Source organism: Pygocentrus nattereri, chromosome 8, assembly GCF_015220715.1.
Source record: "Pygocentrus nattereri isolate fPygNat1 chromosome 8, fPygNat1.pri, whole genome shotgun sequence".
Classification (NCBI taxonomy): Eukaryota; Metazoa; Chordata; class Actinopteri; order Characiformes; family Serrasalmidae; genus Pygocentrus; species Pygocentrus nattereri.
In genome coordinates, this window is record NC_051218.1 from 10,587,761 (window position 1) to 10,614,850 (window position 27,090).

The 27,090-nt window shown below is 40.6% G+C and overlaps 1 protein-coding gene across 11 annotated transcripts in view; it reads left to right on the forward strand.

Moving 5' to 3' along the window:
• The window catches only part of magi2b (membrane associated guanylate kinase, WW and PDZ domain containing 2b), a 161,447-nt gene extending 135,342 nt beyond the window's left edge, over positions 1 to 26,105 (forward strand). For 4 of the 11 annotated variants that reach the window (XM_017690307.2, XM_017690311.2, XM_017690314.2 and 1 more), the window contains 12 exons: positions 1,182 to 1,359; positions 4,532 to 4,567; positions 7,384 to 7,499; positions 8,878 to 9,073; positions 11,227 to 11,406; positions 11,838 to 12,023; positions 12,333 to 12,810; positions 15,441 to 15,633; positions 17,820 to 17,963; positions 18,231 to 18,369; positions 20,310 to 20,398; positions 21,517 to 26,105. In XM_017690307.2, coding sequence (XP_017545796.1) covers positions 1,182 to 1,359; positions 4,532 to 4,567; positions 7,384 to 7,499; positions 8,878 to 9,073; positions 11,227 to 11,406; positions 11,838 to 12,023; positions 12,333 to 12,810; positions 15,441 to 15,633; positions 17,820 to 17,963; positions 18,231 to 18,369; positions 20,310 to 20,398; positions 21,517 to 21,573 — 1,992 coding nt within the window. In that variant the 3' untranslated portion in view covers positions 21,574 to 26,105. The remainder of the gene's footprint in view (positions 1 to 1,181; positions 1,360 to 4,531; positions 4,568 to 7,383; positions 7,500 to 8,877; positions 9,074 to 11,226; positions 11,407 to 11,837; positions 12,024 to 12,332; positions 12,811 to 15,440; positions 15,634 to 17,819; positions 17,964 to 18,230; positions 18,370 to 20,309; positions 20,399 to 21,516) is intronic. The other 7 variants (XM_017690308.2, XM_037540471.1, XM_017690310.2 and 4 more) reach the window with 5 other exon arrangements.
• The last annotated feature ends 985 nt before the right edge of the window (positions 26,106 to 27,090 follow it).

Genomic DNA, 27,090 nt, shown 5'->3' on the forward strand with positions numbered 1-27,090 from the left:
AAGGGCAGAGTCAAAGGGAAATAAGTAAAATCCTGAGAGACTTCAAAAAATGATTAAAAGACACAGAGAAAATGAGACTCGTAACAACCATACCTGGTAGACCACCAACACTGTCCCCATCAGATAAACAGCATAAAAAGCTTTCTTCTTTGAGAGAGAGGAGAAAAACAAGCTCCACTCTTACTTCAGATCTGAAAACATCCACAGGTGTTTCTATCAGTCCATCCAAAGTGAGAAGACAACTCAATGCTATGAGTCTGAAAGGATGTGTAGCTGTCAAGAAGCTCTTACTGAGAAAATAGACAAAAAAGAACATTTGTGAATCATACAAGAAGCTGATGGTGTTTTCAGAACAATAGACTGACCAACTCAGAGTCCAGACTTTAGTATAGAATGTGTTAGTATAACTTGGATGATAAGAAGCAGAAAATGCTAATAACTCTAAGAATGAACTTTGGAGGTGTGGAAAAATGTCCCTGCAGATTTCTTGGAAAAACTGAAAGTAAGTCTATTAAAAAGAATGGAAGCTGTATTGACAGCAAAGAGTGGACGCATATTTGGTGATATTATATTTAGTTGTTGAAAACAACTGTATGTAATTTTCTGTTAATAAGCCTTTTGTTTCTGATGCTGAAAACTGAATGACTTGTAATGTGCATTTTAACTGGAGGTTCAATACGTGGAGGCTTGTCTCTGACTAGTAGTACTGTGCTTTGAATTTGTCCTCACTTTTCAGCTGAACAAAGGTGGGGTTACTTCCAAAAACTTTTTCAGTATACAACATTGTGCAAGAAATTTGTTTAGAATGACTTATAAGTGTGTTTATTTTCAGAAGAAAACAGCATATCATATTACTATATAGACAAATAAACATAACTAAAGTGAATAAAGTAAGTAAAAAATTAACAAGAATTGTTTTTATTAAGTTAATGCTAAATTGGTTAGAAGAATGTATTTAAAAGAGCACAGGTTTGGTTCCTGCCATCTCTCTGTACTCTAGTCATTGCATGGATTTGTTCAGTTCCATCAGCAAAACACCTGATTTAATTTAATTAAGGACTGATTAGATAAATCTGCCATACTGGACTTCCTCACGGAGAGCCCTGATTGCAGCTTTAAGACTCATAGAATGACCTACATAACTGGTCTTAACCAGTTTGTTCATGTGTGTGTGTTTACAGTGGGACCCCCAGGGAAGCCCTCAGGCCAGCCTCTCAGCCCCTGGCCTATCGCACAGTGCCCCCCACCCTGGCCAGCCGCTCCACTGCACCTCAGCCTCCGACACAGAAGGAATCCACCTCAGCAAGCCTGACCCTTATGACCTGTATGAGAAGTCCCGTGCCATTTATGAGAGCAGACGTAAGTCAGAAAGCTTTTTAGATTCTGTAGGAAACTAATGTCATATTTCTGTTCATAAGCAACAGATGGGAGATGTTATTATGATATCAGTCTGTTAAATATTTTGTTGTTCTTTTGGGGAAAGTAAAATATTAAATCTTTTTTGTGATGTTTTAGTCCATTTTGATATTGAATCGAACAGAAAATTTCAGGAAAAAAAGTAGAATCTGTGTTTTATGTGGACATGAGTCTGAGTCCTCTTTATTAAGATTTAAACAAACACTACAGAAGCTGGCAGAGCAAACCAAAATGCAAGGGAAGAGCAAACCTCTGGACAGACCTGTAAAAACAAGAGAGGCAAACAAAGAAACGGGAAAATACAACATAACCTGAAAACATGGAGGGAACAAACACATGCAAGAAATGAGGCCTGCCTCACGAAGCTGGTTTACATAGACAAGGTTCCTGATTATGTTTAAACCTCACAAAACCTTACAAATGCAGCTGTGGTTAACTTTTATTTACAGCTGCGTTTAACAGCTTTTTCTGTTAATCCAGGCTGTATCTGATTGGCCCAAGAGCTGAACTGAACCTGCCCTGGAGCAGGTTAGGTACGCAACATAAGTTGCCAGAAAAATCCAGTTTAAAGTTAGCTGGCTAAGAACAAAACCCATGAGTCTGGCATGACTTTGTGAGACTGATTAAGGAATATTGAAATATATGAGAGCTTTAATTGGGCTTGAAATTTTGGTCAAAACTCAGATACAGCCTGAGAATTTGCTGAGCACCAAGTTTTGAGTTTGAACTAGACCCAGGCCTGGCCTAAACCACATCCTCAAGCTTTGAGCCCAAAATTGACCTAAGCCTTACAAAATTCTGTCTGAAGCTGACCCGAACTGGCCCAGCATCGCCCAAAATACAGAGTAAAACCTTATATTTATAATGATAGTGCTGGTTAAACTACTACATAGTAACAGTAATACCCACAGTTATCACAGATAAAAAAATCTGTATATTCCAATTAATTTGAGTTAAAAACAGAATCATTTTGTATTTTGTGTGTCCCATCACATGACAAATGCCGGCCTTTGAACTTCATGCTGACAAGCATGAAGCAATCTGGACAGGCCTTTTCTTCTTTGGCTTACTGAATTATTTCCATTATTATTATTTCCTCCATTATTTCCACAAACAATCTGAAATGTTGACTCATCGGAGTACAGTACACGTTTCTGCTGTCCATCAATCCAGATGAAGTCAAGCCCAGCATATCTGGATGTTGTTGACATATGGCTTCCACTGTACATAGTGCAGTATTAACTTGCATTTGTGGATGCAACAACAGACAGTGTTCAAAGACAAGAGACAATGGTTTAAATTCCACTTTAACAATTTATTCATCACGCAGTGCTTTTGAGCAACATCCTGAAGTTCTTTGATCTGGATCAATTTTCCATGTTCTCACTCTGTGCTCTTCTGATATGGGAATATACTCTATTGAATCAATTCACTGATTTATTTCACCCACTGTGGGCCTCACAACCTCAGTGCTGAGTTTCCTCAACAATGCAAGCAGCGTGCCAGATTAAAAGCTGATAATGAAACCATCAATTAAGGTAATGAAAGTAGGAAGGAAGAATAATGAAAGAAAAAAACTAAAGCTGGGAGAAATACAAGGTAAACGCCATTAGTGGGATGCAGACTGTGAGAACCCAAACATGAAATCTAAATCCAAACTGAGCTTGGCACATGCAGTCGTTTGGAAAGGTTTGAACACCACAGTCAAATTATGCATTTCGTTCCTAAGTTAAAATCAGACAGCCGAGGGAAAAATAACACAGTGAACCTAAAAACTTAAACTTAATGTTTATCATCCAGGCTAAAGCACACTGATACCACAGACAGACCCTAAGAAGATTACATGACTGAAATAAAATCAGGCAGTTGAGGAAAAACAACACAGCTAACCTTTAACTAACCGTCACAGGCAAAAGCATACTGCCACAGTGAGCATATTTTTATGATCCATTTATGTCTTACCTGTAATGAAGTACTGAAGTAACAATAGATGTTTGCATTGACATTTTCACAAAGCCCAATTCAGTCATTGTAAAAGAGCATTATTAGTGCCAAATTGAAAACTGACAACAACAAAATTTTTATCATTTGTTTTTGGCTTTGGATGAGTAGAAAACATTTTTTATGTGATGGAATCTCTCTTTTAAACACCCCTGGTTACATCTTTTAACTGCGACTCAAGCTTCATATTCAAACAACGGCATGCTTATAGCAAACTGATGACTTGAGGCAATGGCAGATAGCTGCAGTTGCTAAGCAGTGATTGGAAGATTGAGGAAAGAAGAAACAAATCAAAATTGCATTAACTTAAAAAATCGGCTTAATAAACATTCTTTCCTCATTTGATTGGGTACGCCTGTGATCAGTCTGGGCAGACCCAGGCACACCCAGGCCTACTGTTGGCTATGCCTCGTCTGCTACACTGCTACACTAACTGATTTGTGCTGGAGACCACAGATTAAGAAGGCGAGACTAGGACAGAGACTTGGGCAGAGACAGAGTGAAACCTAGGAGTTATTATGTTTCAACACAACGACAGTAACTGCTCAGTGTAAAGACGTGTAGGGAAGGCTTTACAGCTTCCTACGTCTTAAAATCAGCTGAACTCAGGTATTCTGAGGTCAGTGTGACTGTTTGTTGGCCTGTTTCCACCTCTCCCTTCTGAACGGAACGCAAGCGTGAGTGCAGCGTATGTTTTTTTCCAAGGACACTTCTGCATCACATTGCCGTGCTCTCCACTTTCACGGTTCGTCTGATTACACAACTGAAAATGTAAGCTCTGTTCCTTTTCTGTATTTGAACAGCAGCAATAACCAATGCCCAAAAGGCTTCTAGCTGATTTCATTAGCTCGAACCGGTTGCTGCACCGACAGAAGCCTGGCCTCCCATATGTCCAGATTTCAGCTGCGATAGGCAGAGGTCATTACAGAACACATTCATCTTGGTGTACAGAAGTAATTCCATTCACATTATGCAAGCAAGAGGAGCTTGCACGCACGTCTTACTGTAATTCCACGTGAATGAATACCAATCTAGGCCATTCATTCTCATAAAAATCACCATTTAGTGGCATAAAGCCTCACTGATTACGATCTCCTCATTATTTTCCATCCAGAGCCTGGGCCCCCACGAATGCTGACTGACTCTACAGGCAAGTAGATTATCCTGCAGTTTGTTTTCCGTGTTATGATGCATATATCACGCTGTTCCATATCGAGTAATTAATGCATTTGTCTATGGTGAATTCCCAGTAGATAGTGAGACTATATTTAACTCCATATATACCAGCCTGGCTCTACTTCATAAGTACTACATCATAAGGTTCAGCACTGCAGTGTATATGATTCTAGATGACCTACATATGTGCACAGAGTAGAAGTTCTTTAATGACTGTTGAATCCATGAGGATTTTGTTTATGTAGAATGTCTTGGTTGTTCCCAGTTAATGGCATTTTCCTTGTTCCCAAGTGAAAAATGTTGGTTTGGTTTTTATGGGCCATACTCTGAATGCAGCATGAGAATGGTTGTTGTTTATAGGACAGATTGACCAGATGTTTTATGGGCCACAAGACTGAATGGTTGGTGTGTTCTCAATGAATTGCCCCATTATTCTCCTTATTATTGCTGTGATCCTGTCATTTTCTGTTGAGTGAGAGTGTGAAGATGAGTGTAAGTACGTCATTTTATTTTAAAACCTCTGTTTCAAGCATGCTAATGTACAGAACCAGTCAAACGTTTGGGCACACCGGCTCATAGAAGACTTTTGTCCTTAGACTTTTTTTTACTGTTTTCCACAATATAATATAACTAGTGATGCACCGCAATTAGCATTCTTAGCCAAAAATGATAACTGAAGTTCAGGACACGGGACACAAAAATAATGTTTTTTTTTTTTTTGCCTGTTTTTAAATGAATCATATAGAAATTACATGTTAATAAGGAAAAACATTGTTATTATTGATATAGTCACAGTCCTTTCAATAGGCAAAACTGAGCTGACACTAACTAAAAACATAAACTGAACATAATAAGCCTACAAAATGCAATGTCCTTAACAACAGAGAATGGTTGATCTTGTAATTATTCTGATACTTATTTAGTGGCAGTCGTGGGCTGGAGGTTAGGGAACTGGCCATGTGACTGGAAGGTTGCCAGTTCGATCCCCAATGCCAACAGTCCATGACTGAGGTGTCCTTGAGCAAGACACCTAACCCCCAATTGCTCCCCGGGTGCTGTGGATAGGACTGCCCACCGCTCCTGGCAAGTGTGCTCACTGCCCCCTAGTGTGTATGTGGTGTTTCACTTCACAATTGGGTTAAATGCGGAGGTGGAATTTCCCTGTGTGTGAGATTAAAAAAGTATCACCTAACACATTAGAACTTTTTTCATAGTGGGCATTTCAAGAGTTTAATCTTTCTGTTTCCATCCAAATGTTACCAGTGTAACAGAGAATAGTGCTTGCAGTACTTGCAGACTTCAAATACAAGCATGATTCTATTGAATACAAATGTACTAAAAATTATAAACATGGATCTTTTAGTTCCCAGAAATCATTAGGCATTCTCTGAAGGCCTACAAGAGAGTGGTATCAAACCTATAGTGGAGAGGTTTCTTGGTCTGTTTTATATCACATTGATACTCAGCATTAACAGAGTTTTCAAATCACTTGTCTAATGAAACGATTCCACGTTGCCAGTATTTTCACTGTTGATCTGCTGTTGCTCAGACTGTTGGAACACGTTTGTGCTGATTGACACAGGAGAGCAAAGGAAACAAACAGTTTTCAGTCACAGTTTGTAATTTTATTTCTATTAAAATTTTTGGTGGCCAACATTTCAGTGCATCCCTAGAAAGAAGAGATATGGAATTATATTTTGACCCAAAGCATCTTTTATTTTATATTATATATTTTAGATCACTCAGTAGCCCTTTTTGCCTTGAGGTAGCTTTGCACACTCTTGACATTATTTCAAGCAGCTTCATGAGGAGCCACCCGGGATGCTTTCCAAGAGTACTGAAGAAGAAAGACATATGCTGGGATTTTTTTGGCTGCCGAAAACTAGAAAACTACTTGATGGGGAGGGCGATCATACAGAGGTTCAAATGCTGTTGTTGCATTCTCTGTTACTGTTTTCTCAATGCTTTTGTCATTTGATATGTAACAACATGATCTAACAGCCATTCGTAGATTTCTGTTTTGTTTGTGTCACATACTGCCATTTTGATAAAGAAAACACATGAACACATTGTATCAAACCAAATGAGTAATACATTTCCACAGTGATGGGAGTTGTATACATGTGTATACATGCTCTCTCAGAAACTGTCACTGTGCATCCAATAATAAAGGCAGCTCCATAGACTTTTAAACTCAAACTCCATATGCGGATGCATTTTATTGTCACTGTTGTGGATGTGCACACTCACCAACTTCTCTGGGGGGCTATTTGAAGGGTTACTGTACCTTTAAGACATATAAAGGTCAGTGACCTCTGGCTCATTTAAAATGCCAGAATCCAGTCCTGGCTAAAACAGTGCTTATAGCTTAAGTGCAGAGATAAACTGCTGTTGGCTGAGTAGGTGGAGGTATGTAAATGTGTTGTTTTTGTGATGTCACAAAAACTATTAGTTCAAAACACATTGCTTTTCCAGCTTAATTTACATATACGGAATACAGGGAAGTCACCTGTACTTTTTCAAACTATAGCAATGTTTATATTTTACCACTATCAGTGTCTTTTATTTAAAATGAGTAAAATTCAGTGTTCGGAGATATTTAAATAATTGAATGGGACAAAGACAGAGTTTCTGTATGTGTTGCCAGCAACATCTTAAGATATTGTTAAGATTATGAAAAACATTCAGTATTGTGTGTGAAAGCTTTTGACTGGTACTGTAGGAACCGCATATTAGAGCGAAAGTGCATGACCTGAGCTGATGTGGTACTGAACTCTGGTGCTTCCTCAGGGCTGGAGTACCAAGAAGTGGAGGTGCACCTGCTGAGGGAGAAGACGGGTTTCGGCTTCAGGATCCTGGGAGGGGACGAGGCGGTGCAGGCTGTGAGTCCGGAGGCCCGTGACAAGGCTCGTATGGGGCAACTGAGAAGCTCCCAACGATCGCTACATCTCATTCCAGCTTGGGAATACAGAGAAAGAGGGAAAAGCAGACAGCGACGAGAAATATGATCATTAATTGGCATTCCAAACAATAGCAGAACAATAGACGGCTGTTGGAAGCTACAGTGCTTCCCTTTGGTTTCCTTTGGCAAGACATAGCATTCTTATAGCGCCTTCTTGCATAATTCTTGCTTGTTATTGTGGGTAGAGCTACCCACTCGATTGCACCTTTTAAGCTAGCTGTGGCTAGCACTCCAGATAAAGCCTACTCAGCCTCAAACAATTTAGTATTAAAACACTGTCTGGGGTATGAAAACAAACTGCTGCTTTTCCATGCCATGTGCACTCTAAGGATCTGTCTCTAAGTCCAGATTTACCTTCCTCACTCTCACACTTACATACCTTACACAATGTTTTCATAGTAGTTTCTAAATAATTCATAGTAGTTCATATACACCGATCAGGCATAACATTATGACTTGTTTCTATGCTCACTGTGCATTTTATCAGCTCCACTTACTATATAGGTGCACTTTGTAGTTCTACAATTATAGACTGTAGTCCATCTTTTTCTCTGCATACATACGTTACCCTGTTCTTCAGTGGTCAGGACCCCCATGGACCCTTACAGAGCAGGTACTATTTGGATGGTGGATCATTCTCAGCACTGCATAAACACTGACATGGAGGTGGTGGTGTTTGTGTGTGCTGTGACGGTCTGACTAGATCAGACACAGCAGTCCTGCTGGAGTTTTTAAACACTGTGTCCACTCATTGTCCACTCTATTAGACAGTTCCACCTTGTCAGTCCACCTTGTAGATGTAAAGTCAGAGACAATAGCTGATCTGCTTCTGCACAGATTGTGTTTGTCATCCTCTAGTCCTTCACCAGTGGTTACAGGACGCTGCCCACAGGTCGCTGTTGCTAGATGCTTTTTGGTTGGTGGACTATTCTCAGTCCAGCAGCAGCACTGCTGTATCTGATCCACTCAGACCAGCACAACATACACACCACCACCACGTCAGTGTTACTGCAGTGCTGAGAATGATCCACCACCCAAATAGTACCTGCTCTGTGGGGGTCCATATGGGTCCTGACCACTGAAGAGCAGGGTAAAAGGGGACTAACAAAGTATGCAGAGAAACAGATGGACTACAGTCTGTAATTGTAGAACTACAAAGTGCACCTATATAGTAAGTGGAGCTGATAAAATGGACAATTAGCGCAGAAACAAGGAGGTGGTCATAGTGTTGTGCCTGATCAGTGTTTAAGACTTAAGATTAATAACTGGATAGTAGGTTTAGAGTTTAAGGGGTTAATATGAACACTTATTCCCTGTCACAGATCGTGATAGGAGCGATAATTGAGAACAGCCCTGCAGAACGGGACGGGCGGCTGCGCCCGGGCGATGAGCTGGTGTCTGTGGACAGGATGCCTGTGGCAGGCCGGCCACACCGCTACGTCATTGACCTCATGCACGCTGCCGCACGCAATGGCCAGGTCACTCTTACTGTGAGACGGAGGGTCCTGCCTCAACCCGGTGAGTTCTGCAGTGTCAGACTGAATCAGACACTTAATACTCAATACACTTACTCAATACTTACAGTACTGTGCAAACGTCAGAGCCCATCCTTCCAGTTTCCAGTGGCCATTAAGTATAAAAAATGTATTATTCAGGCAGTCTTTCTGAGATTAGATATTAGTTAATTTACATGCATGAGGACGGAGGAATTCTAAGGAAAATAACAGAAAAAAATTTGTTTAAAAATAATTAAGGGACGCAGAGAAAATGAGACTTCTAACAAGCACCTGCAAGGCCTGGTAGACCATCAAAAGTGCCAGCATCAGATAAACACTAAGGCCCCATTTAAATCCCATCTCTTATTTTTACCCCAGCCCTTGTTTTCGTTTGTCACCTTTCCCCTTAGAACTGAGTTAGAAGGGATAGTGGTTGCAGTCTTTCTCTGTGAAATGGGACCCTCAAATAAAGATCATTACTTCATTAACACGCTATTACTGATGCTTTGTAGGTGACCCTGCCAATCTGCAGTGACAGCAGAGGAGGGTAAAGTTCAGCAACCTCACTGTTGGGCTTCAGTTAAATTAAGGGAATCATATGCCTTCAAATAGAAGGGTGTGATAATTATTGATCAGTGACCACTCCTGTTTCTTCCTGAAGTCAGCTATTCGCAGTTTCTTGTTCGAATTTTCCCATTCCACCTTAAGTGAAGCAGCAGTTACATTCTGGCATTCACTGAACTGACCTCCGCAGAGTTCAGACCTTGGCATCGCTGAACATGTTTGGAATTATTTGGATATATGAGAAGCAGAAAGTGAAACCAACTTCTAAGACTGAACTTAGAAGAGCTGTGGAAAAATCTCCCTGCAGGTTTCTTTGAGAAACCGAAAACTGAAAAGAATGGAAGCTCTAATGAAGGCAAAGAGTGGACACACCAAATAATGACAAAAATGATACTCAGTTGTTCAGACCTCTGTGTAATTTTCTGTTAAATATATGTTTTGCTTTTTTCTGTTGCTGAAAATGTAATAACTTAAATTAGTATGTCTCTGGCTCTTGCACAGTAATTCACTGTATTAAATGATTATGTCAGTAAAACTGATTGGATTCTTTATCATATTAGCCAAGTTTTAGTGTGTTTAATACACAATAATATTAGATAAGTGGGGTGGGCAATATGACAATATTTTTATCGTTATCATGATAAAGTATGCTTTTCATATTGTAGACTTATTACCATTCAGAAAAACAATATTGTGATGCATAACGTGTATTGTGGAAATATCTTGAAGTATCATGATATAATATATTGTCATACTGCCAACTCCTAGTTGAAGTGCCATTACTTTCTGTATTACATGCAGTGACACCGTAGTGGCTGTGAAGGAGCAGCAGCTCAGTATTTCCCTCGCCTGAGGCAAACCAAGATACCTGACAGCCTCTGGATAGCTGCTGCTTTGGAGTAAAACAAGTTCCCCTTGTAATGCTTTTAAATATCTAATGTTATGTAAATAGCTAATGTTCTGTTCCAGGAAGACAGAAGTTTAAACATAAGAGAGCAGGCAGAGTCGCCTCAATTGACCACAGAGCATAAGGAGTGGGAACCAGCAACATATCTGATTGGATAAATGGGTTAAATCACCGACCTACTGAATAGGGAATCTCATTATGAAAAGCTTAACAAAAGAGTTGAAAAGCCCACAGCAGTTCTTAGAGTACCAGTATATTTGGAGTACTAGTATCCAGTGTAAGTGGCTATGCAGACTTGGAGTATTAAGATGTTATTGTGTAGTTAAAAAGCAGCTTGTGGTCGTGATCATGGCAGTGTTTTGAGTCGGGCCATGAACCAGGCTTGGCCCAGTGTGGCCATCCTGAGTCCTGCTGCCAGCATGATCTGGCTCTGTGCTGAATGTGTAAAGGAAGATTTTGCAGCAAAGTATCTACTTGCCTTGCCAAACTGGCCAGAGCCAAGTGGCCAGCAGATCTCACATTTAAAACCAGACATTTTTGTCACCGTGGCTAAATTGTTGATTCATTCATCAATGTTTGTTGGCACGTATTTGACCAACCATACTGCGACTGGCCAGAGTGACAGCAATAAAAAAAACTTTTCCTGTTATCGGTAAGCTGAAGTAATAAGCAGCAGCTGAGACTGTGTCTACTGCCCCCTGCAGGCCAGACGTGTGGAGAGAATGGTGCAGTGTCCAATCAAAGCAGCTCCCCCCGAGGCCATGCAGTGTGTCCAGTCAACCTGCCGCCCACCACCGATGTAGTCATCCACAGGAAAGAGACTGAAGGCTTTGGCTTTGTCATCATCAGCTCCCTGAACCGACCTGAGAACACTGCCACAATCTGTCAGTCTTTCTTCCTCACTTTGTTTTTGTTCTTCTAGACTCATTTTGGGATTTTAAATGTGAACTGTAAACTCTTAATTGTAAACCCAAGTGGTTGGTTTCTCAGTCAGCCATTAAAACCAATTGTAGACATTTTTTAAAGGAAAATCTATTTTCAGAGTGCTGTGTAGCCTAGGACTAGGCTTAATCCCTGCCTAATGAAACCGACCATAAATGTTTTATTTCATAACTGTTGTACAATGAAAAATTCTGCTCTTATTGTTAAGCCTGTAACATTGCTTTGCTTGAGTCTGACATTATGCCTAACCTCAGAATGAAGTCTTAACTTTGTTTTGGTCATATTTTCCCTATTCCATTGCCTGTATCTCTTTTTTCATCCTTGCTTTCAGAAGAAGGAAATTAATTTGTTTTTTATACATAATTAATTGTAGCCGTGCCGCACAAGATCGGCCGCATCATTGAGGGCAGTCCGGCTGACCGCTGCGGAAAGCTAAAGGTTGGCGACCGCATCATGGCCGTCAACAGTCAGTCTATTATCAACATGCCACATGCTGACATTGTGAAGCTGATCAAAGACGCAGGCCTCACCGTTACGCTGCACATCATCCCTGAGGAAGGTCAGAGAGAACCATGCTTTAGGAGTATTTCTGTGTTACTGCTGCTGCTTCTGTTATGTAATATGAAATGGCATGTAGTTTAACTTAAATGGGCATCCCACTGATTTTTTTTCATCATTCAAAAAAATAGTTTTGTATTAATATATATATATATATATATATATATATATATATATTTATATATATATTTATTTATTTATTTATTTAGAAGGATAATGGTGAATGAGGCCCAATGTGTTGTGAATGGCAGACAATATGTTTAAGTCAGTTTTCCACCTGTACACCATTTACTCTTCTCTTCCTTCACAGATGTGAGTGGCCCCCACTCCGCTCCCACCTCTGAGAAGCAGAGCCCCCTGGTGGCACAGAAGCACAGCCCCCAGACCCAGTCCAGCCCAGCAGCCCAGCAGAGTCCCACTGTTGTACACCCCAGCCCACCAGCTCCCCATCCCAGCCCAGCAACCACTCAGCCCAGCCCCCAGCTGGTGGAGCCAAGCCCCGGAGGCCCTCAAAGCAGCCCGGCCATGACTCAGGCCAGCCAGCCTGTGAGTCAGCCCACACTGGAGGCGGTGCAGTCAGGCCCGGTGGTGACTCAGGCAGGCCCTGTGTTGGATCAAGGCATTCCGGGTGTTACAGGAGTTCCAGTTGTTTCGGGTGTTCCGGTTGTGTCGGGTGTTCCTGTTGTTCCGGTTGTTTCGGGTGTTGCGGTCATTCCAGGTGTCCAGCTCAGCTCCATTGGTGGGGTACCGGTCCCAGTGCCCCCTCAGCTCTACCTCCATGACAGCAGGTACAGTGTACGAAAATCTCACTGAGATGAATGAATTTCACCCCTAATTTGTATGATTTTGGAGAGGATCATTTATGTTTAAAAACATAGAAAAGCCACTGATTTGGATGATTTGACTACCTGAAAGGTGAAATAGAGACTTTATCTTCTATTCTGGCCTCATACCTTCACACAAACTGAATGCAGAATAGCATGGGGTTTCACTTGGACAGCTCCTGTTGTTCTTTGGGCTGGCAAACATTTGGGTCAAGTCGAAAACACATTAGTTACACCAGCAGACCAGCGTGTGGTTTGTCCACTGATGTGCACAAAATTCTCTGCACAGATCCTGGGGTTGAGCTGTGAGGCCTGAGGTAGTGAAAAGGTTTGCCTGAAGCAAGCACCACTTCTCTGTCTCTCTCACTCAGTTGTGTAATGTCGCTTAACTCCCCATTCTGAATTATTTACCTGCGGATACCTGCTCAATAAAACATGCCTCTCCGCCCAGGGAGCCCTTCACGAGTTTTACACTGAAGCTCAGCTCAGGTCTGCTCTGATTTATGCATTGTGAAAGACGCAAACTGAGACTTGGCAAACTTGGTTCCTCCTCAAAGACAAAAAGTAAGGTTTCCCACTGCTTATGTTAAAGCATTGAGTACATTTGTGAAAAAACTCCGTCGGGGCTGCTTCTTGATGTAGATGTTACAGCCATGCCTGAGACACTGGCTGGAGGGATTCAGAGTTGTGACAGACAAATATTAGATGACAGACAAATATTAGATGACATAATACATAAATTTAACAGAACACCACGTGTACTTTATAATACATCAGTGTTTCCTAGAAGTGAAGTCAAACTTCAAAACTCAGATTCGAAACTGTTTAAACCCATCAAAGTGCAGCATTCCAGGACATTGTTTCAGAGTCCAAAGTCAAGTTGTGAGCCCAAATGAGGTTCCGTAGACCTCTGAAGTTGTGCGTCATGCCCATATTAGCAACTCCAAGCTAGAGGAGTCTAAGCTAGATTGCACTATCGCAAAAATCAATGAGCAATTGCTCCCCGTGTTGAGCATCGAGGTACCAAAAACAATACATTTTGTCCTGTGTACATTTTTCCACTGAATGTCGTCAGATCATCTCAATTACAAGCTCAGTAGAGAGTAGAAATATGAGCATCCATGATGCTAATAGCAAGCTGTCACTCCCACCCATTGAAGTAACATTGCATGAAAATCTATTATAATTGAACTCTGTGTAACAACAACAGCTACTCCTAATATACTCTACTACTGCCAAAACAAGTGAACTACCACATTTGAATAAGCTTACTGATTTGTTTGGGGTATTTTTATGTGCTTGCTTGTCTTATGATGAGCTCACATGTAGCAAAGTTCATATTTTGGCTCCTTAAAGTCCTATTGAGTTTGGAACCACAGGGTGTGATAGGGTTTTTTTTTGCCATAGTGAAATCCATCTTGGACCTGGAGTTTGCCAATATGGGCATGACACCAACTAGAGAAAGACAACACTCTAGTGGTTTGTTACATCACACCATTTTGGAATGCTTTGAGTGTTTTCCTGAGTTTTGGTACATGCAAAAAGAAGTGCATGATACTGATCCAGGATTAGTGTGTTTTGACCCAGTGTGTACCTGAACAAGAGAAAATCCTGTTTCTGATAGCAGATCTGTGTCCACATGTCATCACCTGATTTGCCACTCTCTCCCAGACTTTTTTAAGTGATGCCAAGCAGTGTTGCTAAAAAGACATTCTAAATTGCATTTCATTATTACTATACAAATCAATAACACAACACAGTGAAGCAGAACATGTTTCTTAATAAAATAGCTGATGAATGATATTGTTCAATAAAGCACTTAAAATACATATAAAATACATATTCATATAAAGTCCATCATTCTGTTCTCTGCACAATGACGCAAATATTTTTCATGCATATATTTATTTTAAAAGGCCCATATCCTACATTTTTCTTGCATTTTATCGTTTCTCCTGACACTTATATGGATGTATGGTTTTATGTACCAAAAACAGTTCTGATAATTTTATGACCATTTTTCAACCTCTCTTTATCATTTAAAATTAAACATGCTGTTTTTCTTTCTGGTATATGCAAATGAGCTCTGTTCTGGTTGGCAGCCCTTTATTTTATCTCATTCAGGAAGCAGTTCAGGTTGAAACTCTTGCAGGACTTCAGCATAATTGGGAGGGGCTTAGTGTTTTGAATAGTATGTTTTGAAACAAACTCATTTACCAAGTGAGGAACATTCAGTTTTCCATGAGTTGAGCCTTTGAATAAGAAACAAAACCCTATAATTAAATAGTATTTCTCATTGGCCTCAGTCAAAGAACTATCAACGCATCATTTTTTTTCCAATTATTTGACAAAAAGGCTGAATATTTAATGGGAGATTGTTGTGAACCAATCACAAAAGCTCCAGATGTCACCGTAATTCGATGATCTGAACATTAAAAAAAAAAGATTTTTTTCTTCATCAGTTTTTTCATTGTTTCAATCTCTCAGAAGCACCATTTACACTATCATGTCTTCTTAGTCATCAGTATGATGTGTTAAATGTGATTTGTTGCTGGAAAGGCTCTCCTCTAACTGGAACATGTTGGCCACTACAGGTCGGAGGTGAAAGCCAGACAGGACGTTAAGCCAGACATCTGCCAGCCTCCGTACACAGACTACAGACAGCCTCCTGTGGACTACAGACATCCACCAGTAGCAGACTACAGACAGCCTCCAACTATGGACTACAGACATCCACCTCCTCTCATTGACTACCGACAACATTCAATCCCAGATTACAGACCACAGGTAGGATGTTCATATTTAAAGAATTATCTGCATTTGTTACAGTGTTTGAGCATGCTGTGCATGCCCTGATTGAATTTTAAATTTCAATACCAGTACTGATTTTATAGAGCTATAAATCACTCACTCACTCACTCACTCACTCACTCACTCACTCACTCACTTCTGCTCCTGATGTCCAACTTTTTACTCTTTTGCACTGGAGCTTTTGTTCCTTTATATTTTAAGTTTATTTTAAAATAGTTGTTCATTTTGAATTTTCTAACTGAACATGTAAGCTTATGAGCACGCACACACACACACACACACACACACACACACACACACACACACACAGACATCTAAACCGCTTATCCTTCTGGGTCGGGCGGGGGGGGCTGGGATGGGGGGGGCGTCTGGAGAACTATCCCAGCTGTAATTGGGCATAAGGCAGGATACACCCTGGACAGGTCGCCAGTCCATGGCAGGGCAGACAGACAGACATACACACACACTCACACCTAGGGGTACTTTAGAGCATGTCCAAATAGCCTGACTGCAAGTCTTTGGACTGTGGGAGGAAACCAGAGTACCTGGGGGAAACCTACGCAGACATGGGGAGAACATGCAAACTCCACACCCGGCCGGGAATTGAACCCAGGCCCTTAGCTTATGAGTATAAACAACAGAAATCAGTGCTGTACTCTTAGCATCCATATGCCTGTGTGTTGTGCAGTGTTTAGCCACACAGTGAAGTTTTCTTCACTGTCCTAAACCACATCCACAAGTCTGCATGGCTGTAATGAAGAGCAGAATGTGGGTTCAGCAGATTGAGAGGCATTTTGTTGCATGTATTTACAAAAAAGATTTGGGTGTCTGTTGACTTCTGGTGTAGCAATGTGACTCGTGTAACTTCACTGCTAAAATAAAGAAGCAAAATTTGGTCACCAAACATGTCTTGGCTGTTCAATTACATCTGTGCTAAGTAGAAAGTTGTGTAAATTAGATTTCTCACTGAACTATTTAATGTGGTTAATATGGCAACTTTAGACTTCAGTAGTTTTGGTTATACAGTCTTTTACGGACTGGGTTGTCAAATATGATCAGCAGTTCTCAATTTTCAATTGTCAGCAGAAACTCACCAAGTTTAATATAAAACAAACGTGTCTTCCAGGGTTTGGAGCTTCCTAGAGTTCTTGGTTTCTGTTAATTAACTCTTTTTGTTTTTAGTTCTCTTCCTAGAAAGTTTTTTTGTGTATTAGGTATGGGTGCAATGTGTGTGTTTTTTAACCATTATGATGTCTTGTATTCAGATGTACCAGTTCAGCCTGTATTACCATAATAGAAGTGTGCAAATGGTCACTGTCAGCTCAGCAGTCTGTATAGTTGACCTCACTTCAGAGGTGTCTGTCTGGTACAGTTTGGATCGAATGCTGTAGGGACCACTTTGGCAGCTGGATGAGATCAAACACATTAAGCAACAACTCTAACACAGTGACTAATAACTACTAAGTGCTTATAAAATAACAGAAATAGAATAGAATAATCAGTGTCTTTGATAAAATCTGCTCTGGATTAGGTCATTAAGTGTAAACAAACTTATAAAACAATATATAATGAACCTGTAAAATGAACTCACCTAAAAGTCAGGGTAATTGACTATGGCAAACTGCATAATTAAATCATTGAGATGTAGAGAATATTTGATAGGAACCAGACTTCCGATGCATTTCATGTCTCTGAAGGTCCCTCACAGACGTTATTACATGAAATACACTGCCTGTCAGAGAGTTTTATGATAGTTTTTGGCCTAAATTGTGTTCTTTTTTTATGGTGGATGTATACTTGCATGCTGTTGTAAATAGTCGTTGTTGTTGATGAAATAGTCTCCAAATAATACTTTTTTCAGATATACCACTATATGACTATTAGCAGTAAAAACATGGAAGTTCACTGGTGGTTTTGGATAGTAAATAAAGTTGTTGTATTTGTATTGTAGACATTGTGATCCCTGAGTTTGGTTCTCAATGGTGAACCATTTCATATCAGACCACTGAATGACTAAATGATTTTTACATCTCAGCAATTGAATTATGCAGAAATTTTGACAGATTGGTGGAATGCCCCTTTCAGGCAGAGGGCTAATATTATCAAATAAATGAACATACCTCAGTGCGCTGACCGTTTCCTCGTGTTCGTGTTCTTTGCAGGACTATGACTACTTCACTGTGGAGCTAGAGAAGAGTGTGAAGGGCTTTGGCTTCAGCATTAGAGGAGGGAGGGAGTACAAGATGGACCTGTTCGTGCTGCGGTTGGCTGAGGACGGTCCTGCCATCCGTAACGGCAGGATGAGGGTCAGGCCAGCATGTGTTTCTCCTCACTGCTGAATGATCGAGCATGTATTCCAGCAGCCTGCCTGCCAGACTCAGTTATGGCTGGAGCTGACTGTACCAGTCTGACCTCAGGCTATGTTCTAGAGTTTAGACCCTCCCATGGAGGCTCTCTCTAAATGAATTTAGACATTGTAAGACAGAGACAAAAATGTTATCAGTAATAATGTATATTTGGTTCAAAAGCATTTCTCATAAGCGCTGTGTGTGCGTGTGTGTTTATACATGTAGGTGGGCGATCAGATCATAGAAATAAACGGGGAGAGCACGAGGGACATGAGTCACGCTCGCGCCATCGAGCTCATCAAGGCAGGTGGCCGACGGGTGCGTCTGCTGCTGAAAAGGGGCACAGGACAGGTTCCCGAATATGGTGGGTGTCACAACAACAGTTTCCATACAATAAGCGTACAAGCTAAGAGTTTAACCCTTAAAGATCTGTTATCAGCAGAGACAACAAAAGCATGCTGTAATTTAATATTAGTTATTTCTCTGTCAAAAGTGCAGCTTCTAAACATTCAATCAAAACCACATTTGTGTTGGTTAGTAAAGGAGGAGATATCTTATTATGTTCTGACATTTCTTGGCTGAGGAAACTTCAGAGGTTATTGACGCAAAATGTAAATCAAATGTAAATGTAAGTGACTACATAATAAACTGTTATTGAATAACTACATTCAAATAACAAGGCAAAATCACAGTAATAACCCCCAACTTCTAAAGGTTAATGAAAGAGTGGTGAATGGTAAAGAGGGGATGACGAAGAGAAATTTGCCTATAAAGACCCTCAGCCTCGTCAGTTTGACAGAACTCATGATCATGATTTTCATGTTTTTACTCATTAGTGTTCTTCCACTACAATGCTCAGCATTCATTACGCAAATACAGAACATGACCATTGGGAGTCTCTGTGGTGTCGTCCATTCCTGGGGCCAGATTCACAAAAGTGTCTTAAAGAAAATCATCTTAAATGTGTTTTTTCTTCAAAAAACTTAAGAATCATCGTATTTTCCTTAACTATGTTTTAACTTAGAATTATTTTAAGAATAATTCTAAGAACAAGTGGTGTTCTTGAAAATATTATGTTCTTTTTTCTATGTACTGATCTATAGGCTAATACATGTAACCAAACAAGCATTAGTGTAATTCTTACCTCGGCCATCGAACGAAATCATAAAGAAAACAGTGATTCTATCTTTAATCAGCTATTTTATCTAGATAAAAGAAGCTAAATTGGGGAAAGATATTTAGATAAGCAGCCAGGTAATTAGCTTTTAGTTTGTTGTCCACTTCTGCATTTTACATTTGTCAGCTAGTACTAAAAAAAATTTAAATAGCCTGCCCTCAAAAATCCACACCAAAGTAGTTTTTTTAAAAGTTACCTTCAAGATACATCATCAGAAAGTGGAATTCCTAGTCTTTAAACTGGAAAATCTCACTCTAGACACTACTGCGACACCACTGCAATAGGCAAGTAAACATGTTTACAACAGATACAGTGACAGGTTTATTTGGCTGGCGGGTCCCTTTAGATACTGTGTAGATACTGCAGGCAGTCACTAGTTAGTGAACTTACAAAGTGGTTGTTAAGTGTTGTGTATCTGTAGGTTTCTTCCATATAAAGCTCTCACTTAATGTTGCTTATTGTAGAATTTCCTTCTAAATGGACTCTAATCTTATGCTGTCATGCTACTGGCTGCGTTCACTCAGCCCACAGACTTGGCATGTCTGTTAAGTCAGATGTGTCTGCTATGTCAGTCTTGGCTGCATCTCTGTTGTGAATGAAATACATCAGAACGTGAGCATTAATACAGAACTGCCGTTGACTGATGACTCGAAAAGTTAGTAACAGCTTTAATTAAGGCAAGTTAAATATAACATCTGCTTCCTCAGGGGAGACAGTGGCATTAAAAAGCCAGCTAATTTGTTTTTGACTGTAATTTTTGTTGTCAGTGTGGCTACCTTTGTTCGCATCGCCTCACTGAACATGAAGCATGTGTGTGTGAAGTGGCACACCTATCTCTGGCTTGCAGCCAATCAGCTTCACTTGCATGCCTTTCAATTTGGGTCAGGAAGTAAAAGTCTGCTGACTGTGCAGTGTTTCAGCATGGTTCAGGCTGCTTGCAGTGGGGCCAGTGACAATGGAGATGCTGGAAAATCAGCAGCTATGCTGTGGTCTGCCTGAAACCTGGCCAGTAGAGATAAGGCACTAGTTTGTGCCACTCTTGTAGTTGTAGCTGGTCTTTTTTCTCTTTTTCTCTGCTTCTGCTCTAATGCCAGTGATGGTGTAGATATTTACTCCCTATCTTGTAGGAATGGTTGCTTCCAATCTTTCCATGTGCATGAAAAGCGACACTCTCGCCTCTCCCTATTTCTTCATAATGGGACACTCTAAAGACACGGTTTGTGGCAAATTGCATGTTTCTCTGATTCTGTTTCTGTTTCTTCTTTTATATCGGAAGTCATATCTGTTTTTATGTGTGATGTGTTTGCTTTTAGTCCATATTGAGCATTTTGCCGATGGGCTTACTACTTGTATTTGTAGTATGCTGTCAAGGACAGGAATGTGCATAACAGGAGTCATTGGTACATCTATGACTCAGCCCTGTGTTTCAGTGCCAGTGCTTCCTTATCTGACCATACACTACATACAGTACTGTGTAAAAATCAGAGACCGCCATTCATTCACTTACCTCCTTCCAGTCAAAATGGCCTCTACATAGAAGTTGTTCATTTTTCAAGAGATATTTATGAGTATATTAGATGTAAAATAATCCACTGGGGTAAGGAAGAAGAAGGTCAAAGAAAAAAAAACAGGAGTTTCCAAAACTGGATTAAAAAAAATATTAAAAGATACAGAGCAAATAAGATTCCTAATAAATGTACAAGACCTTGTGGACAATCCAAACTGCCCCCATCAGATAAACAGTACTTAGAGTAGGGATGCACCGATACAGGAATTCTGGGCCAACACCAATATCAACATTCCAATATCATTGTCCATTCGTAGCCTAAAGCTGTCATGTTTGACAGATCAAGCTTTCTTATTTGAAGAAATCCACAAGTGTTTCTGTCAGTCCTTCCACTGTGAGAAGGCAACTCAGTGCTATGAGCCTGAGAGGAAGTGTAGCTGCCAAGAAGCTCTTACTGAGAAAAGGAGACAGACAAACAGAACATTTGCAAATCAAGCAAAGACACTTTTGGTGTTCTCAGAAGAATTGGCTGTCCACTCCAGAGTCCAGACTTTTTTGCTCTTTTCTATCGCTGAAAGATGAATTACTTGTACTTAAAGGCCATTTTGACTGTAATTTAAATAAATGAAAGGAGGTCTCTGACTTTTGCACAGTGCTGCAGCTGTTAGATTATTCTTATGAGGGTAAGTCAGCCAAACCACCGTATGGAAGCTGATCATTCCAGTTGTCACAGTAACATTGCAGGATATAGAGATTAACATTGTTTAGTTCAACTGTCCCTTTAAGATTATATAGGTCATTAACTGTCATGGTATGTTTTCCACTAGACGGTGCCACCCCCTGGAGTTCTGTCCCTCCAGCCCCCCCTGCCTTGCAGAAAGTAGTGTCGCCTCACTAGCGCGATTCAGCGCCCTTCACCATCGCCCATCATCTCACCCAGCCTCCGCTCCGCCGGCCCCCCTCATAGGCACTGCATGACGGGTCCTGGACCAGACAAGGTGCTCCCTGGAGGCCAGCTTCGCTTGGTGCCACCAGCTTTGTGAAGTTGCACACAGAGAAGGGGTGGCAGGTCCATCCAAAAGAGCTGTGCGTAAAAGTGGCAACCAGACAGGAAGGGAAGAACAAATGGAGGACAAGGGGGAGTTATATGAGTTCAAACAGCGTGTGACGTCAAAGGATGAAGGGAGGGATTGCCGTCATAGATTGTCTGATCCAGGCTTTTTGTTTTTTTCCAATGAGGAAAACATGGTAGTTTTTCCAGGCCGGATTTAATGGCAGCTCTAGCAGCCTGGCTTGCACAGACGCGCTATGGTTTGATTCCGGATCCAGAGCAGAGACGCTGTCCGAGAAGCCCAGACCGGACTTTTCACGTCTGGTCTTCCTGCCCATTGGATCCTTGCTCATTTTGCTCCTCCTGCCATCTGAGAGGGAAACCGATCCCCTTCATTTGGCTTCTCATGTAGAGATTGTTTATTTTTTCTATTGGTTTGAGTTGGCTCCTGAAGCACTCCTGAAGCTCCTGAGCATCCAGTGAAGAAAGGTGACAATTCAGACATCTATGTGTAGCATGAAAGGGGATACCAAGGCCACCAAGAATCCGCAATGAACTTGAATATTACATGAGTGTTGTGTTTCATTATTTGTCAGTGTGAATCCAACGTAGACCTTCTGATGTGCACTGATATGAAGGTAAAAAAGGCAAAGAGAACCATCATGGTGCTTTTCCAATGAGAGTGTTAAGAGTTTGGTCGAGGTGGAATGATATATTTTTTATTTTTTGTTTATTTTTATTTAAGTACCGTAATGGACAGGGGGAGAGCAAGAGACAAAACAGAAGAGAAGAAACATATCAATCAGCAACCCGACCATAAAAAGACTTGTAGCTCTAACCGTCTGTAATACAGTATCTCTGATGCTATGGAACATGTGGTACTACGTTATATTCCTATGAAATGCAGTCCATTTATGAAGGCAGAATTTTTTGTAACTCCATATTATCCTGACTGTGGACTGTACCGAACCAAACCTGCTTACCATTCTTTTCGCAGGATTCCTCGAAGCCTCAGTGTGTCATTCCAGCCTCATTCTCCCTGTACTGTGCTTCATGAACCACACCACTGTGGGGCTGGGGCCCCGTCCCAATCTTACGAGCAGCCCTCCCTCGTCTCCTTTCCTTCAAGGCCTCTAACTCGAAGGGACCTTAGTAGGTGGAAGCTGAACGGTTGAGACCACATCCAGACAGTGGGAAAGCAATGGATTGCTTTGTTTGAACTGTGCTGCCTGAGACTTTGGGAGTTTTAGTAAAGAATCACCTGCAGATGAGGGGACGAGAAGGTGTTTGCCTCTGGGTATTGGGGCAATAGCTGAGTCTTCATAGCTGGGCATGGCTGGAGTGGGGCCCAGTTGTATGGGGCAGAGTGCCTTACTGGCAGGAATGGGTACAGCATGAAAGCCGTTGTCCACCAAGGCAACTGAGAAAGTTGAGTAACTTTAAGTGGATCCTGTTGGTTTTTGAACAAGCTTAAGAGTTTTTTTGCTTTTCGGTATCTCATTGAAACACGCAGCTGTAGAAGTTGTTGCTAATGTTAAGTCACTTTTCTCCAAGCCTACAGTGTGTCTGCTCGTGGATATTGAGTTCAAACATTGTTAAAAATATACATTGCTCCAGGCAAGGATTTAGAGTAATTTGTTCTATCAGTGGTCCATTAGACTGGTGACTGTTTCACTATGAAACTAATACAGGCACAATATGAGGTGGAGAAGACCGCAGTTGTGACCTGCTCATTTCTCCGCATTTCTGTTCGTAGTGAAATCATAACTGCACAGAGTTTTTGTTCTTGAAACATGTGGCAGAGCATAAGAACAAGACCTTTTACACATATAATCAAGCACACTGTAAAAATGATTTCATATTTTAATTAAAAAAAAAAAAAGAAAATATGAATGCCTTAAATTTTAGCCTTTATTGAATTTCAAATAAGTTGATAGAATGTATTAGAATGTGGATATAAGCTAGGAAACTAGATTTAATGGTCTGTTAAAGGTGGTTTGGCAAAAGAAACAGATTTTATTTTCCACTTTCCTGTCGCCTAAAATGACCTGCAAGGATTCAGCAATATGTTTAGTTCATTTGAATAGTTCACAATAAATCATATTGCGTCATAAAACCATTCTGACAAGTCGGGATGTAGAACTTTTGGGCTCCCTGAAAGTTTTGTGCAGGGGCTGCTTGGCTCACCTCACTTCCCTCAGCAAAACATGACAAATTTCTCATAATCCTACTATTTATTTTGGTATAGCTCCTTAATTCCCTCTCCTAGTTAGGATGCATCAAGCTGAATATAAGCAACATAGAAATATATAAGCAACATGGCTTTATATCAATATACTGTATGTCAATGGTTTCCAATCTGGTCCTCAGGGCCCCCAGACAGTCCAGTTTTACCCTTATTCCCCCTGTGGAACGCCTTGGGACCCCTGAGGGCCAGGTCAGAAACCACTACTGGACAAAATTGTAATGGTTGTTGCACCTTGGCTGTTGAAGCAAAACTGTTTTGGTTTTAACCAACACAGGACAGATACATTACCTAAAGCCTATTTAAATCTCCACAAACATACATTCTTCACATTTCAAGTGAAAGCCTAATCATGCTATTATCATATTTACTTTAATTAAAAGTGACCAGGCTAAAAAAACCTACAAAATTCTTGTTTTTCTTCAGACCGGGACCAGACTAAATTAAATAGAAATTCTTTCATTCTTGGCATCTAATTCATCAAGAGTATCAATTAAGCGTCGTTCAGTAGTTTTAAAAATTACATTATAAAAAATGGGAAGATACCATCCATGTGGGCCCTCGTCTCTTCAGAGCCTTTGGAGTGGTCCATATCACCATTTACAGAAAACGTTACCAACATTAGCTCCAATGCTAAATTAAAGAAGCAAAATTTGGACGCTAAACACGTGTAAGTGTGTCAATTCTGCAAATTTTATTTATTCACCAAACTATTTCTTTAACTTACTGTTTGAAGTTCAACAAAGTCATTACTTTAAGACAAATAACTTTTTAAAGCTAAAAAGTCTTTTTACAGTGCAAGAGGATCAAGTCTGTTGTAAAAGATCTGTGTCAGAGGCCTACAGTGATTAAAGCCTGCAGCTTCTGCCTGACCTGCCACATTAATTATCCTATGAAGCTCTTCTTTAGCAGCAAATTCGTCACCAATAATAGAGTCCAGCTTCCTGAAAGCATCACATCATTAAGATACAAGATATAATACCAAAAGTTATCTTAATCACAGAGTGTATGATACTCGCTCTACAAAGTTAAGATGGTCTTTGCCACATACCTGATTAAGATACTCCTTAGAAAAGATATGTAAAGTGAGGTAAAGATGGTAGAGTCAAAAGACATTCACTTCGTACACAAGTAGTGGCTGTACTGGCCTTTTCCATAGAGGCCAGTCTAGTGAAACTGGTGGTTGTGAATGAGTCCCAACTATTTATATACCCTGAACTCAACCAGCTGCATCTCCTCCACCCTTGCTATGAACTTTCGACCGGAATTGCTCAGTCCAGTATCAGTCACCATCTTCAGTATTGCTGATACTCAAAGCCAAGCAGGAAGGAGAACATATATTGTGGTTCCTGTTGCTGGAGGACCATGTGCCATGAAAGACAAACATTGTTCTCTGTTTTGCCTTCACGCGCAGTACGACTAGCTTAAAGTACGACCGGCCTCTGCTGCTTTCCTCACAGCCTGACAACCGTGCCAACCCACTTCAACACTGAAATACGCAGAATGTAACTCATGAAGATGTGAGGTCAAAGCAGGATGGTGACCCAAATCAAATCACATATCAATTTGAATGCACCAGATTTGTAGGGGGGCAAAAAGAGGGGAAAAAAAACATGATGAAACTCCTGAAGCTCCCTGGTTCATAAGGCCCTGCAAGTTTTGTACCTAGCACATCCATTTGTACCGGTTCACATGAGTGGGTGCAGTGTGCTAGGCTTAATTGCTGTTTACATGAGGAGATGTATGAAGAAAAAGAGAGAGCATTTATTGCACAGCTCTAGCTTTTACTGTTGAAGCTGTATCCTGCCTGCTGTGGGGGAAAAAGGAAAAAAAAAAACATTTTATATTACTAAGGAAAATATTGAATCTGTGAAAGATGGCACATTCAAGGGGCCCATTTCAGATCGATATTACTGTGTAGTGTTAGATGTGTATTTACCTTGTACAGCTGTACTCCTATAAATATGGTTTAATGTATTATTGATAGTTTCAAAGACTTAAGTGATCAAATATTTTTATGAAATGCAACAGTGCGGATATATTAAATTTTGCTAAACTCTTGTTTACCTGTATGATATTCTGAAATACTGTCAAATAAACTCTTGACATGGTGTAAAGTATTCATTCTATAGTACTCATTATACTCGTGTCCGTTTGTCTGAGTGTGAGCGGTTAAAGGTACTGAAAGACAACATAATAAAAACATTGCTCAAAACTGAGTCGTATTTTTAAGCTGTTTGTAGGAAGCTTTGACTTTTTATATAGGAATTTTTTTCTCATTTAAATACATTCAAATTGAAATATGTGGCTTAGACGTGTAGAAACTCTGAAACGGTGTTAATGTCAGAGGGTTTGACGGCATCTCTGCAATTAAAGCTACACAATATGGCCAAAAAGTTTGTACACATCTGCTCATCCAACACTTCTTCTGAAACGGTATCAACGGGCAGTTTGTCACTGTTTGCTGCTGTAACAGCTTCTACTCTTCTAGAAAGGCCACACTATGTGTTAGAACATTGCTGTGTGGATTTACTTGCATTCTGCCACAAGAGCATTAGTGAGCTCAGACAAGGGGGTCCCTTAGAGTAGTTTAAATTCACTAATTAGAAGGGGTGTCTGGACATTTCTAGTGTAGTCTGGAGATTTTTCAGTCATTTAGAGTGGGCTGATGTGAAGAAGTGTACAGAGTCTGAGTTTTGTGCTTCTAAAAACTACCTGAGACATAGTTTTCTGGTAGTTCTGAGATAGGATTTCGGCCTAAAACTTATTTTAAATTACATTCAGGGCGAGAGGTAGATGTAGAGCATTATAAGACAAGTACTATTTTGGGTTCGCCGGTGATTTTAAATTGCAAATAAAACGGCCTTAAATGCCACATGGTTCCTATCATCACCACTGTAAACAAACGCACATGTCAACACAAACCATCTCAACCTGGCCTCTCTGGCTTTATCTCCAAACTGCTCCACCTTCACTGTCCCTCTGATCTGCTCATTTCTAATCTTGTCCATCCTTGTCACTCCCAACGAAAATCTCAGTATCTTCATCTCCACCACCTCCAGCTCAGCCTCCTGTCTTTTAGACAGAGCCACAGTCTCCAAACCA